At 35.3% G+C, this 13,495-nt stretch overlaps 1 protein-coding gene across 1 annotated transcript in view; it reads left to right on the top strand.

Moving 5' to 3' along the window:
• The window catches only part of LOC150108391 (RIB43A-like with coiled-coils protein 2), an 83,728-nt gene extending 76,512 nt beyond the window's left edge, over positions 1–7,216 (top strand). Inside the window, exon 6 of the mRNA XM_090390457.1 lies at positions 6,968–7,216. Within this exon, the coding sequence (XP_090246583.1) occupies positions 6,968–7,216 (249 nt within the window). The remainder of the gene's footprint in view (positions 1–6,967) is intronic.
• Positions 7,217–13,495: the final 6,279 nt, after the last annotated feature.

Below are 13,495 nucleotides of genomic sequence, written 5' to 3'. Positions count from 1 at the left end.
CACTTCTGTTTCATTGCAAATGACTTCCCACAGTAAAACATAATAACAGGGTAAGCCCCAAAGGAATTTAAGCTAGGAAAAATTATTCAGCTTCAAAGAGGTGGTGGGCATAAGACTAAGGCTACAAATTATAAACCAATCTGTGTGTCTGAGGCTGTTATTAAGGTATTAGAGAAGTAGGTGAGAACTAGGATTCAGAAATGGGCTGATAATAGCAGTATTGTTTTTGATGGTCAGCATCATAAACAATAAGTGACAAACTCACTTGATAAAGGAGATGCATATGTGGTGGTGTGCTGGGATTTTTCAATGGCCTTTGATAGATTGCTACATGACAAGCTGGTAGTTAAACTGAAACAGATTGGATTAGATAACAGACTAGTAAGTTGGACAGCTGATACAACCTGCTGACAAGTATCAGCAGGTTGTATATGGAGGAGTGATAATATACAGGTAGACTAGTCTTGAAGTTATTTCATGCTTATGCCTACTCGTGAATATATGATTAAAACAAGAATATAATTTCTTGCCATGTATAATATCAGAAGCATAACATTTTGAGTGGTATCAGCAAGAAGGATGGATGCTAAGAATATGACCATGGATATGAAAGAGACTGAAGAAGGAAAACCAAACGTGATTGTGGAAATGAAAGAGAGCACGACTAATGGAACTAACGTGACATGACTGCTGATATAAAAGAGTATAACTGCCAGAATGCAAGGCTTGGAGAATGAGGTGATCCAGAGATGAGAAATGAGGTTAGATGTTTAGCGAATATGAATGGATGGTGTGAAAGAATAAAACAAAAGAAAGGAGAAAAAGAGGTAATGAATGACTTGAGTGGCACGGTATAGAGATTTCATTATTAAAGATATAGAGATGGTTCATTATTATAAATTATGGAAACAACTACCATGTTTTAAGATGGATGAGTAGGATTTGAGATGAATCATTCTGTTTCCTTGTTCTGAAGAAGTAATTGTGTGTATGGAAATGGTCAACATATGGATAGAAAGAGGAGTAGTGATTGATGCTTTCGATGCAATAAGTAAATGAGTACAACAGAGAAATTATGCTCACAAATGTGGGACACATGAGGCAAGCAATGCAGTGATTTGAGACAGTATAGTGGGAGGTGGAAGTTGACAGGATGAGATATAGAGTTAGATGTTGTTACAGCGAATATGGAGGATTGAGATAAATGTATAGGCAAACTGGCTTAGTGAACAAGAAATGGGTGCATAATTATGGTAATACAGACTGGAATGAAGAGATGGCATTTGGGAATAAGGAAAATAAATAGCTTGCACCTTTGAGAGACAAGTCTTAAGCAATATGTGGTGGAGGGCACACAAGGATCAAGAGTCTTAGATCTGATCATGTCATTCAGAAGAATGTTGCGATGAGGTATTGAATCTTCTTTCAGTTGCAAAAAGTGACCATGAGATTGTTTTCCATATGCAAATTTCTGTAGGTGTTGCAATGATTCGTGTTGAAGTTTTTGAAACAATAACTACTGAAAAAGAACTCAAAAATCTGGTCTGGCACAGCATACTATTGACACTAAACACGCCATCCAGTTGGATGAAGCTCATCTTCTCCATAGAAGCAGTTTTAAATATGAACAGCTTTTCAAAGAAAGTTGTAAAGCCTTTTTATTTATCAAGTATTGCTTGATATAATGTCCCATTGACACCATATCACTGTAGCATATTGAACAGCTTCTCTCTTGGCACCTTGTCATATGCCTTTTCCAGATCAACAAAACTTAAATACAGATCTTTGATATATTTCCATGATTTCTCCACTATTTGTCGTAAAGTGAAGATCTGATTCTGACAGCCTCTATTTGGCCTGAATCCAGCTTGTTCTTCACCAAGCTTCTCTTCCACAATTCTTCTCAACGGTTTCTCAAGTATGCTTGCATAGATCTTGCCAGGAACACTCAGTAGGGAAATATCTCTGTAATTTTCACATTCGGTTTTATTTCCTTTTTTATATATGGGTACCATGAGAGCGCTACTCGGGAATTCGTCCCTCTGTCCAGGCTTTCTGAACTATACAGTGCAGCCACTGTAAGACTTTCATACCTCCATACTTCGGCATTTCTGGTCATATATCATCTATTCCTGATGCCTTTCCACATTTCAAGCCTTTGGTGGTTTTTTCTACTTCAAGTATGGATATGTGTTCCTGATTTATGCCTGTTGAGTGTTTTTTACCACTGTGCTATCACAGCTTGTTTCATTTAGCAATTTTTTGAAGTAATTACTCCATACTTCAAGGATATTTTTTTGTTCAGTTTTCATGTCACCTTTATCATCTCTAATTCCTTTTACAACACTCTTTCCTCCATTTCTGAGCTTCTTCAACAACCTCCAGAATATCTTGCTACCTTCTTGGTATTTATTTTCTATGGTCTTACCAAAGTCTTCCCATGACTTTGAAATTCAGTTTTATCCTCCTCAAGACTAAATAGTGATCACTTCCAATTTCAAATCCTCTATACACTCTGGTGTCCTGCGCCAGGGAGAAAACATCACTATCAACATTAACATAGTCAATGAGACTTTTCTTATTCCTTGCCTCTTCTCTCCATGTGAATATGTGCACATTTTTATGTTGGAACATGATGTTAGTAATAACCAGTGAGCAGAAATCCAATAGGAATTTGCCATTATTATTGGCTTTGCTCTTTTCTCCAAATTTTCCCGAAATATTTTTGTATGTCTGACAATCATTTCCTACTCTGCTATTTAGATCCCCAACAAGGACCAACTTTTCCATTTTCCTTGTGTCAGTTGCCTTCTCTAAAGCCTCAAAAAATTCCTCCACTTTTACCTTAGTAGAACCGTCTCTGGGAGCATAGGCACAAATAAATCTCATTGTCCAGTTCCTCATTCTGATATTTGCCCACATCACTTTACTTGAGACTGTCTGCCATTCAAGAAGATTAGCCTCATATTTAGTGTTGAATACTATGGCTACTCCTTCTTTTTCTCTTCTTTTTGTTGATTGTCATTGCCTGAATATAACATTTTATATTTATTGCTCAGAAAGATCTCACCAGTTTTTGTCTATTTTTGATTTGGTCATCCCTATTATGTCGATCTGGTACTTATCTAATTCCTCAGCTTGCTCCATTTCTTTGCCACTCAGGCTTCTTATGTTGATAGTACCGATCTTCAACTCTGGGGATGTTGAGTTAGGATGTGTTTTAGGATTTGTTCCAGTAGCTGACTTTTTGCTGTTTGCCCTGGTTCCCTGGCTAAAACAACAGGGGCTTTGTTTAACCAGGCGATGCCCCAGCCTGCATGAAATTCTGTCATGTTTTGCCATCATTTTGTATTTTGGTTTAAATTAAAGTTAATTACTGTATAATTTGTTATTCAAGTTACTATTTTCTTTGGAGAGAACAGGAATTGCATTTTGTGTTAATGGACATCCTGAGATGTTGACTATCCAGTTATCTGGTAAGGATAAGATGGAATTTTTTTTAGTGACAAGGTTATTAAATTTGTGATCCCAACATTATTGGTATTAGTTAAATGTACGGTTGAAAGAGCACTTCGCCACAGTTAAAAATATATGTAATAATTGATGGTCTAAAATTGATGTAAGGAATTCTTGAAGCTTGGTGAGAAGAATATTAATGATAAGATCGTGCTTTGCAGCTCGAATTTGATTATGTACTAGAGATAGACTTGCAGTAACATAAATGTGATGTGTGCCAGGAGATTTGATGGTTTCTTTAAGTTTCAGAAAATTCAGAATTAACTTAAGTCACAGCATTTTTTAAGGAAAGAAATACAAGCTCACAGCTTACCTTGTAAGATGAATAATTTGTTTAATTTACAGTCTTCTTAGTCAGTTCTTCCTCACGAAGGAACAGTAACTGATTTTTTTAGAGATTCTTGTACTTGTAAGACTGAATAAGGTGATCAGGATAAGGATGAATAAAGTATTAAACTTTAATAGCCAAATATTCTAATAGACATCATGATTAATTTAATTTAATTTTTTTTAATCTTATGTTTCTTTTGTCAGTCACTTGTGTTGTTTAGTTTATACAATTGTACAGCTCATACTATTTTATATAATTCTTTGTTCCCATTTCACTTGTACTCCACTAGCCTTTATGCCACTGATGATGACCCGTAATTTTCAGGTTGACTAGTAAAGGTTAATAGTCAACCTTAAAATCATCCTCATCCTTCTGTTCTCATGTTATTCAGTCCTTATATGTTCTAATTTTATGTTGTTTTAGAAGAGAGCCCGATTTATCTGTTGTATCTTTGACACAGAGAAGAGATATATCTATCTTGTCTTGCCTTGTCTTAAGCTTTCACGAACCATTAAGGTTCTTAGCTGTGGACTTCACAACCTCGATCCGTCTCAAGGAATAGGTGGTTGGCCCTATGATTCCTGGTGTGTCCTATGTTTGTAGATGCGTGTGTTCATGGGGCCAATTTGCCTGTTCTCATGGGGGAAAAAACGAGTTTATGGGTGAAACCCCTCTCCCCCACCTCTGTATGAGACTGGTTAACTTACTTTTAGTCGAAAGAAACCAGACAACGGTTCCTCATGTCTTGGACGAGAATCGAACCCAAGTCTTTCCAACCAAAGGGCTTTGTCTATACCAAATGAGCTATGGAAGCTCATCTATATATATATTCTCATCTCATCTTCCTTTTACCCTCTTTTACCTTGCGGTGTCAAGAGTTCATTAATCATTGGACCTCAAACCGTTCACAGGATAAAGTGGTCAGAGCCCTATGTCTTGTAGTGTTGCGTTCTCAAGACCGGTTTGCCTGCTTTGCAGGATGAAAAACCCCAGGATAAACTGGGGGGGGGGGGAACCTACTGTTCACACATTCCTACATTCCTGAAAGTTAAAGCTTTGACAATTCCTAGCTTTTGAGTAGTTTTGTGTATTAAACTTACAGTAAACTGAATGCATGGGGGACCCTCAGCCATACTTTGGACTTGGGGGGGGGGAGTTCAAATCTAGTATTAAATTTGGCTCTCTCATGCCCCAAGTATAGCTGAGGAATATTATGATTTTTATTTTATGGCATCTCCATGGAGTCCAGAGATTCATTGTGGGGAAATCCAAATTAACCATTATATATACAATCCTATCATACTTCTCCTTGAATCCATTTGCCATCAGGGAACTCAGCCAATTCTTGCAATCCATTCCACTCTCTCATCACTCTCCATGCAAAAAATCTGGTCTGCACATCCCTGCTAACCACACTCTTACACAAATTCCATGGATGGTCCCTATTTCTCTGACTATTTGTCATATATTTAAAAATTTTACTCACATCAATATTAAACCCCTTTTCATATCTTAAAAGTTTCTATCATGTCTCCTGTTTTCTGCCTATTAACTAAACTTTAACCCACAAACCTTCAACCTATCCTTGTAGGGAGTATTCCACAGACCTGTCACCATCTTGGTCACTTGTCTCTGAATCCTCTCTACACCTCCTGGTCTGCAAGAAACCCAGGTGACCAAATCCGTATGCAGTAGTTAAGAATGTGGCTGAATCATAGCCTTATAAAGAATGATAATAACTTCCTTATCTTTACTAGCATGTTTTTCAACATCCAAGTAATCCTTTGAACTATTTTACCAACTTTTGCAATATGCATCTGAACTTCAACTCTTTGTCCACCATTATCCCTAAGTCCCTATCCTCATCAATTTCCTGTAATCCGATACCATCGATATGATACACCACATGCAAACTTTTCAACCCAAAGAGCATAATCTTATGTTTTGCAACATTAAATTGACAATCATTATCCTTTATCCACAATACTAATTTATTTAAATCATCCTGCAGGATATCTACATCACCTTTATCAACTATTGCTCTCTCCAGTTTTCCGTCATCAACAAACAACTGAATATCTCCTATTAAATCTTTCCTTATGTCATTGATATACAAATTAAAGAATATTGGCCACCCTAGTAGCACTTTAGTGCACCACTAGTCACCATCATAAGAATGACGGTGACTAGTGGAGTCTACCATATACTACTCCCTGGTGCCAGTCTGTCAGCCCCCCCCCACAATCCATGCTACAACCTCATATCCATTCCCATTTGCTCCAGTTATTTATAATAGTTTTTCATGTGGCTTTCTATCAAATGCCTTGGCAAAGTTAAGCAGTATCATGGTGATGCCATTACCTTTATTCATTTCTGCTCTCACTTTATTATAAAATGCCTATAAGTCACTAAGACAGGACCTACCTTTTACAAAGCCATGCTGCCTACCATAGAGTATTGCATCCCTAGCTACCCACTGTTGTATTTTGCCTTTCACCAACTCTTCCAATACTTTAACAACCACTAATGATATAGTAATTGGTCTGTAATTTGCTACTTCTGTCTTGGAGCCACCTTTATGCAATGGTACTATCTTACTCTCTTTCCACTCCACTCCCTTGGAATCCTGTCAGAGCTGAGACTTAGATTGAATAACTTCGTCAGAGGCAGTGCCATTTCTCTTGCACATTCACATAGTATATGGGCTGATATGCATCTCTGTAACATCAGCAACTGTAAATGTAAAATTACCAGCTGGATGATACACCTTTGCAAAATTATTACTCAGCAACTCAACTGTTTCTTTTGGTTCAGTCACTTCCTACCACAAGCATTGTTTAATGTCATCCTACCAGTCATTTTCCTTACTTCCTACATAACAAAAATACTCTTTTGGATTTACTTTGGCCTGTTTGGATAATTCTCTCTCATAGTCTGATTTGGCCTTCCTTATCATACTAGTCAACCTTCTTGCTTGCACTTTGTACTGCTCATCAACCAAATGAAACAGTGATGTCTTTATTTTTTAAAAATAAAATGCATTTATTTCTTACCACAATTTTTAAAAACAGTGCCCAAGAGTGTTTTTTTTTCTGATAATACTACTTTTAAAAATAACAGCGAAAAAAAGAAGCAGAAGCAATACAAGCTAGGAAGTGGGATGATTTGCGTCTCTCACAAGCAAGACAGGCACTCCTTCTGGAACGTGATTTAGAGAGACAACGTAAACAACTGGAAAAAGAATGGCTTCAGGATAACTGTGAGCTTGCCAAAGAACAGAAAATAAAGAAAAGTTACCTTGATAATGTTGTTTATACCAATCAGCCTTCTGAAGAATATTATGCACAGTTTAATACTACTACTCGCTAAATGCATATAATAAGTTAAAATTAATTTTGTATTTACCAACAGAAAAAATAATAATATCAGAGATCATGTTTTTAACATACCATTATTAATCCATGGCTAAATTTTAACTTTTGAATTAGTTTACTTTTGAAAACTCATACTTATGGAATTTTGCTGCTTAACAATTTATTCAGTTTGGCTAGTGAATTTTTATTTTTAGAGTATTTTTGATAAGATCTTGATATTTTATAAACTAAAAAATAATAATAATAATAATTACAGTTAAACTGACATTGTGTTAAATGATATTATTCATATAGGGAAGGTTGTATATGTGCAATTGAATGTATACTTTGGATTATGAAGTAGATCAAAAGTTATTTTATCATGAGTAGTTTTATATACTAATGTTAAATGAATGTTCGTAGTAATTTTATTTCTTAAGGTACCATTACTAAGGTGAATGTGTTCATTATTGTAATAAAAAAGTAAATAGAATAAATTATAATTATGAAACTATCAATTAAAAAGTTTTAATCTTCGTTTGATATAAAAAATTACACTTCAACACAAAATTATTATTTTTTTCTTTTTCTGAATATAAAAAAAATTCAAATGAGGTTTTTTTTAATTAACAAACATATTTCTTGTTTTCTCTTAATTTGTATCATGCCATTTAAATAGCTATGGTTATGAACAACAAGAATAATCCTTTATCCACGTAAGCAAACAAAGTTTTCATGTGAAGTCACTTTCATGACTGGGCTACTTGTATATAGAAGCTAATGACTTCACATTAGTTGCCTTAATATCACATAATGTAAAGCACAACATATCCTTACATATAAGTATAATGCTATGCATTGTGGGAAGAGCCAACTATCCCGACCGGTTTCAACCTTTATTGAGGTCTCATCAGTGGGAGCCAGATCCAGAAGTGATACCAAGGTATTGAATTAATGCAGAAGTCATATTTCCATATACAAGTAGTCAGAAGGTGTCACACTTTATTACTAAAAATACTCTGGATTAGAGATAGATTTTGAAAGTTTTTTTCTTGGTTATACTATAAATTAAAGAAGATAATTTCTTGGCATCTGTAGTTTATGGTAAAACCAAGTGAAAAAAACTTGACTAAGGCACCTTTACTAAAGAATACTAAGGCAATTGATGTAAAGTCATTACCTCTATATGCAAGTGGCCCAATCGCAAAGTTATTTCACATGCAATACTTTGTTTGGTTGCACTTGGATAAAGGATGAAACCAAGAATATAATTTCTTGGCATCTTTAATTTATAGTATAATCAAGTGGAAAAAACTTTCAAGAACCACATCATTCAATATTGTCACCATCAATGTCTGTGTAGGGATTATGTCAAGGGAATGCACAAATGTCTGTTGTGTATATGTAACTGATATACAGTATGAGCTGGATATTGCATCAATTACAGTATGTGTACACATGACTGCCTATCAGCACTCATTAAATGAATATGTATAGAAAGGTTCAAGTGATTCATAATAATGTTTAAAGGTATAAACAACACCAAGAGAGGAAAAAATATATTTATTAAACTCACTGAGATTTCCCTAATTTTCTAACCAGCATAATCAGAACACAGTTATTACTGTGATTGGCACACAGCACTAAACTATATAATTGAAAAAAAACTGTTTAAATTGTAACTAACAACAGAGCTAATGTCCTTACATGGTATGCTCTATGGGTTGGATAATCATAAAGTTAACTTAGAGAAGTCAGGCTATCAGGTTTTAAAATTATAATCTCCCAGATCTTTGTTAAATTAATGCAACCATACCTGTTAAGGGTGGGAGAATGCTTCATAGCTGATGCTGATTCTAAAAACAGTCTCTCAGACCTATAATGACTTCAGTGTAATAAAGGTGTTTTTCTCCATCTGATCCTATGTGAAGGAGTATCCAGAGCATGATTTGCCAATTTAATTTTTGTGTTCTTCAAGGTGTATGTTAACGGATTTACTAGTCTGTCCAAAGTAGACTAAACTGCAAAAACAAGGAACTAGTTGATCTTGAGGAGAACATATGAAGGTAGCTAAATGAATGAAAGGTTTGAAAGTGGCATGGAGATCATATTTCCAGAGAACTTTTGTTATTTTTTCTGATGTTGTGTGTTGGAAAGATGGGCAGTGTATGCAGTATTTTATCTCCCAGTCTGACCATAATATAATAAGCTGAAAGAACAAGGAACTTTGTAAAATCCTGGAACAGAGGGAGGAGGTAGAGGATCCTTAGGGGAGTGGATGAGGGCAGCTAGTTTCAGATGAGTTTTCAGTGCAGTGCAAAGATTATACTTTATTAGAGTTCTGACTATTTTTTTCGAGGTGTCCTGGATATAACCAATAATGATAGCATTAATATAGTCAGCATATTGAAAGGAACAATTAATTTGTTGATATCAATGCAGCCATTAACTCTCTCAGAGCAGAGTTGTCATTAATTCTTAATCCTGAACTTTGGTCTATTCTCTCTCTCTAATATATTGAATACTGTAAAGAATTTCTAAAAATAAAGGAAACACATTAAGAAATATAACAATCTGTGTAGATCTTTATCTCAGCTGCAGAGTCAGTCTGAAGTTGTCTGAAGTGAACTTTTTGTCTAAATAGCTTAATGAAACAGTCATTAGAGTCCTTAGCCTCTACCTCAAGTTCCATCTTTAAACTTTATGTGATGCATATAAAATGTGGTATTCACAACTTGCCTCCTACCATTACCAACAATATCAACCAACTCCTCTCGCTCTCTCTCTCTCTCCATAAATTACACAAAGATGGTAGCTTAATAATCACCAGAGATGAAAAAGGTAGTGTTACTGTGGTCATAAATATGCTAGTGAATATAATCAGAAAATGAATGTATTGATTAGAGACCACACTACTTATAAACCATTGGATTATGATGCCACTAATTCCCAAAAGAAAACATTAAAAAGGCTTCTTAAAAATATCACATCTTGGCCTCCTGAAATAGTTAAAAAAAACTCAAAGTGTTTAGTCTCCCCTCCCCACCTGATATATGGATTGACAAAAATTCATAAACCCAATAACCCTCTCCATCCAAAAGTAGATGCTACTAATTCCCCCTCTTTTAAGTTAGCCAAACAGTTAGCTAAATCCTCCCCCCCCCCCCATTTACAGGTCATTCTTCATCTTATGCAAAAGTTTCCACTCATTTCAAATCTTTAATTCAAAATTTAGTTTTAGATAATAATGATATCATGGTAAGTTTTGACGTCCTCTCTCTCTTTTTACCAATATCCCTCTGACACTTTTTACCAATATCTTCTGACACTTTTTTACTAAAAAGTTATTTCCTCCCTGATATCAGTGATCTATTTAATTTTACCATTCATTCTGGCTACTTCACTTAGAAAGATACCATTTATAAACAAATTGAGGATACAGCCATAGGCTCTCCTCCTCTAGTCAATTATTTTATGGAGCATTTTAAAAAAACATGCTCTTGATACTGCTGTTCTCAAACTTTCTATCTGGCTAAGATACATTGATGATATGGTCTCTATTTGGCCATATGGCTCGGACACATTAGACTCCTTCCTCCTCCATCTCAACAGGTATCACCTCAGAATCCACTTCACTATAGAAAAAGGAAATAACAACTTGCTTTTCTAGATACTCTTAATCACATGTCTTCTCAATAGCACCTTTTCTTTCTCAGTTTACAGAAAACCCACCCACATAGGTAGGTACTTACAGTAACTTTCCCATCATCAGCAATATGGTGTTATCAAAACTTGTTAGAAGAGATTCCAATCTCTTCTACCCATGCTGAACTCTCCTTTATTTACCAGACTTTCTTGTCTGATGATTACAATGCCAAAATGATCAACAAATTAATTGTTCCTCAGACTCAACATGTTGACTATAGTAATGTTATCATTGTTCTTTATATCAGGAGCACCTGGGAAAAAAAATAACCAAAACGCTAAAAAAGTAAAATCTCTGCATTGCATTCAAGCATTGGCTGAAGCTGGTTGCCCTCATCTGCTCTCCCAAGGATCCTCTATCTCCTCTCTCTGACCCTGTTTACAAAAGTTCTTTGTTCTTGCAACTTATTATATTATGGTCAAACCAGAAGATCTACAAACATCTGTGTAGAAGAACATAAAAAATACATCTGCTGCCACAAGTATGGTCAAGTTAGGTCTAGTTGACCATGCCTTGCATATATTGCACTGAATCAAATGGAAGAGAATTACAATACTTCATTACAACAAATACAAACTTGAAAGACTTTTTTTTTTTTAGAATCATCAGCAGATTTAAAAAACTAATCTAAGCTTAATAAATATAGTTTTATTAAACTTCTCAAGGTTTGGGAAACTTTAATTCTTAGGCCTCCTGCCCAACAGCTAGGACTAGCCAACAGCACCTATAGAAGATCTCCCCCCCACACACACACAGGACTTTAGGCTTTCATTCTATTTTTTTTTACTTATTGCTATGTGCAATTCTGTGTGTGTCTGTTTTTAATATTGTTTCCCTGATGATGTCTCAGTGACAGAGACGAAATATAGGATTGATTAAATGTGTGTTAAATTATTTATATGTGCTTTATTTATTCTATTAAACTTATAATGAGTTCAAACTAGCACCAAGTCTAAATAGGCAACTAAAACATGACCTCCCTTTAGTAAACTGATGCTGTTTCTTGCAAAATGTAGCTTGTCTGTCAACCTATTTCTTTGTGTAAGTTCTTACCACTTCTCTAAAATCTTCACTGCCACTCCGTTTTTGCACCATCCTTGTGCAATGAAACTAATGTACATTCTTTTTATTCATGTGGTATCTTTCCTGAGCTGAGACTCAAATTATACAAACATGTCAAGGGGCTAGCCAATTCAGCTGAAAAATCTTTTAGCATAGAGATATTACATCTGTCTCTTTTGCTAAATTCTTATCCATGTTTCAGTAAAGTTATTTTTTTACATTCATTCTTTCTTTTATTTGTGGCATAATGATAGTTCTTTTGGACTAGCTTTCACCTTTGTGTGAGCTAAGCAGGATACTGCAATTTATGGTTACTAATGCAAAATGCATTAGGAATAATTAAGAATAAGAGAAAGGAGACTTTTTTTGGAATGGTTGGTGCAACCTCACAAAAAAGTTATAGGCATTGGTAAGATGCAGATTAACTGCGGTCAAAAAGCATAAAAGATCAGCAAGATGATAGATATGTGGAATTCGAGGCAACTGGTATGGTTTGGGCCAGCAGAACAAAATATACATTTGAGTATTGATACAGGTAAGAAGAAGCGAGTACAGGGGAATATGTAGATGACATGCATCAGTAAATGAGCATGATGAGTACAGGCCCAGTAATTATTCTGGAAGACATAGAAGCAGATGGAGGAAAAATGGAATTATAAAGCTACTGAGAGGTAATTACTTCAAACAACACATCATATAGTGAACTTGAGGTTTGAGAGTGCTAGATCTGTCCATGATCACATTGCCTCCAACTGAGAAGACAATGCTGGTTATGCTATCTTAACCTGGGAGGTTTTCAGGTATGTGAAATTTTCATTTAAGAAAGGGGTATATATGGAACTGCAGGACATGTGATTATGGCAAGTTTAGGAGCTAGCTTGAAACAGTGCCATGGCATAAGAATCTGAAAGGGAAGGATGTCAGCAGTGTATGGGAAAGGGCCATAAGTTCTGAAGGAAGCAATAATACACTGGATACCCATGGTCAGAGAAAATAAATCAGGTAGGAGTTAGATGAGTAGTATCATCAAGCAAAAGTTAAAGAATATAATGCATTGTGGAGGATATATAGGAGATGATCAGCAAGCATATAGAGCAGTATGAAATGGCCAGGAAGGGTAACCAGCATGATAAGGATGGAAAAATCTGATTATGAGAGAAATAATTAGCTGAGCAACCAAAGTAAATCCCAGAGTTTTTTTTCACTATGTTGAGAGTAAAAGGATTGACCATGGAAGGATAACTTGTATGAAAGCTGATAGCAGGTGAGGTGACAAAGAGCAGACAAAACAGTTGTTATTGATTTTTTAACGATACTTGTGACATAATGATTAGAAATATATACATATTAGCACAAGAATAATGTTTAATTTACCAAATATTTCGGTCTGAATATTACAGACCATCTTCAGTGGCTACATAGGAATAATTTTAAAAAGCAAAGTGGAATATGAACAATTGATCATTCATACATAGAACGCGCTGCGTGATGTCATATCACTAAGTATTACAAGAGTAAGCATTTAAA

The sequence above is a fragment of the Typopeltis vanoorti genome, chromosome 3, assembly GCF_054136105.1.
Source record: "Typopeltis vanoorti isolate ZY-2024b chromosome 3, IOZ_Tvanoo_1.0, whole genome shotgun sequence".
NCBI classification, from domain to species: Eukaryota; Metazoa; Arthropoda; class Arachnida; order Uropygi; family Thelyphonidae; genus Typopeltis; species Typopeltis vanoorti.
This window is presented reverse-complemented; position numbering and strand designations above follow the sequence as displayed.